Source organism: Rhinoraja longicauda, chromosome 28 (genome assembly GCF_053455715.1).
Source record: "Rhinoraja longicauda isolate Sanriku21f chromosome 28, sRhiLon1.1, whole genome shotgun sequence".
Taxonomy (NCBI): domain Eukaryota; kingdom Metazoa; phylum Chordata; class Chondrichthyes; order Rajiformes; family Arhynchobatidae; genus Rhinoraja; species Rhinoraja longicauda.
The window spans coordinates 994,775-996,685 of NC_135980.1; the positions used below are offsets into that span (position 1 = coordinate 994,775).

Sequence of the window (1,911 nt, forward strand, 5' to 3'; positions counted from 1 at the left end):
GTGTCTGCAACCCTTTGTGTCTTTTTTTTAGAGAAGGATACCATTGATTGGCACCTCGTCCACCATAACATCACTGTGGCCACACTGCACCATTTACAGCAACTCCCCAAGATTTCTTCAGAAGCACAAAGGCAGCAAGTACAACAATAGATGTGGCAAAGACGGAATTGATAATTGTTATGAATAGTTTAAAGTTCAAATCCCCTGTTATTTCCTTATCAACGTTTTAAATGACTGATTCCCCAGAAGAGTTGGCAGTTTGGCCAGCTGTTTGTCAAGGCAAACTATTTCCACCCCTATTTGTCTGACAGATTTAATTCAATGCACCGCATGCCTCCAACCAATCTACATGCGGTATTTTGGTAATGCATGAGATTAAATTATAACACCCTGTTTAATTTTATTATCACCCTGATCTTCACACTGCCTAAATTGCATGGTACATTCCATTGGGATCAGTTCTGGGAGCACTATCTGTTCAGACACAAATGAGCTGACATTTAAGGAGCTACTAAATTAAGATTGTGAAACTGTAAGAATGAACTGTATAAAAATCTAAGATAATACTGGAACTGTAGTTACAATCATCATGGAAATCAAGCACACTTTAAGGAGAAGACAAAATGAATAATGTCTGAAATTATAAAGTTATTAGATTCGAAGGTATTTATTCACAAAATGCTGGAGTAACTCAGCAGGTCAGGCAGCATATCAGGAGAGAAGGAATGGGTGACCTTTCGGGTCGAGACCCTTCTTCAGATATTAGATGTCATTTTAATCCGTAGAATTGGGAAGAATGTGATGTTACCATTACTGTACATAAAAGAGTAATTAGATGGAGGAGATTGTGACCAGAGTCGAGGGGGGAATTGAATAGGTAAGAATTTTCAATTTAATGTTGTAGATTTGCCACGTGTAGGATAATTGATTCCTGTTATCGCACTTTTGGAATGATGTAGTGGTTCTGAAAAGAACCTTTGACTTTCTGATTACTTCTCACATTAATCTTTTAGCCCCCAAACCCATACAAAGTGCGCCCCTGGCGTTTCAGTGCATACACCACGTCCATTGCTGTCACTGTCTTGCGTTTCGCATGTTCCGTGTAGGTTACTGAATCCCGGATGACATTCTCAAGGAAAACCTTCAAAACTCCGCGTACTTCCTCGTAGATGAGGCCAGAAATACGTTTGACGCCACCTCGTCGAGCCAAGCGACGAATGGCAGGTTTGGTGATGCCTTGGATGTTGTCACGAAGAACTTTGCGGTGCCGCTTTGCACCACCCTTGCCCAGCCCCTTCCCACCTTTCCCTCTCCCTGTCATGGCACCAATCGCCGGTTCACAACTGAAAAATAAACGGGTGCCTCGACTTGTTCTTATACCGGCTGTGCGGACCTGGGTGAAGAACAGGAAACGCGAGCCAGTAAATATTACGTGACTCATCCTTCGGCGCAGACCTCTCACTGCCGACATCAAGTAAAATTAAATAAACAATGCTCTTCCTCAACGGAAATTTTTGCGTATATTTGTCGATTATCTTGCAATTTGTGACATTATATGAATAATTGCGACAACAGAGTCGTTTTTATGGGAAATTAAAGATTTTTTTAAAGCGATAGATTTCATGGCAGGGAAACGAGTAATGTGAGGGAAACGATCAGTACTTCGGAACGAGATAAAGTTCTCTATTCCTAATTTTTAACTCTAAAATTACTTTAGTTACTATGGAACCATAGTTGCTGCAAGGAAACTATCTCTTCGCATTGACCATTGGATTTATACTCCAGTCCCTACTCAAAACTGTTCTTCCAAACTTTCAAATGGGAAGAATGTGTTTGCAATTTCAATTTCCAAGTGCATTGGAGTGCATAAATGATGTATTTGCTTTTAGACGTTAAACTCTCCTCGACCAC

General features: G+C 40.7%; 1 protein-coding gene across 1 annotated transcript; it reads right to left on the reverse strand.

Moving 5' to 3' along the window:
• Window positions 1-1,009: 1,009 nt before the first annotated feature.
• On the reverse strand, window positions 1,010-1,471 carry LOC144607193 (histone H4-like). Its single transcript, XM_078423872.1, has one exon. The coding sequence runs from the start codon at window positions 1,469-1,471 to the stop codon at window positions 1,010-1,012; it is 462 nt and encodes a 153-aa protein (XP_078279998.1).
• Between the last annotated feature and the right edge of the window lie 440 nt (window positions 1,472-1,911).

Bases quoted from the DNA above. Each gene is read 5' to 3' on its own strand.
- LOC144607193 (XM_078423872.1), bottom strand. From the start codon at position 1,471: ATGTCGGCAGTGAGAGGTCTGCGCCGAAGGATGAGTCACGTAATATTT.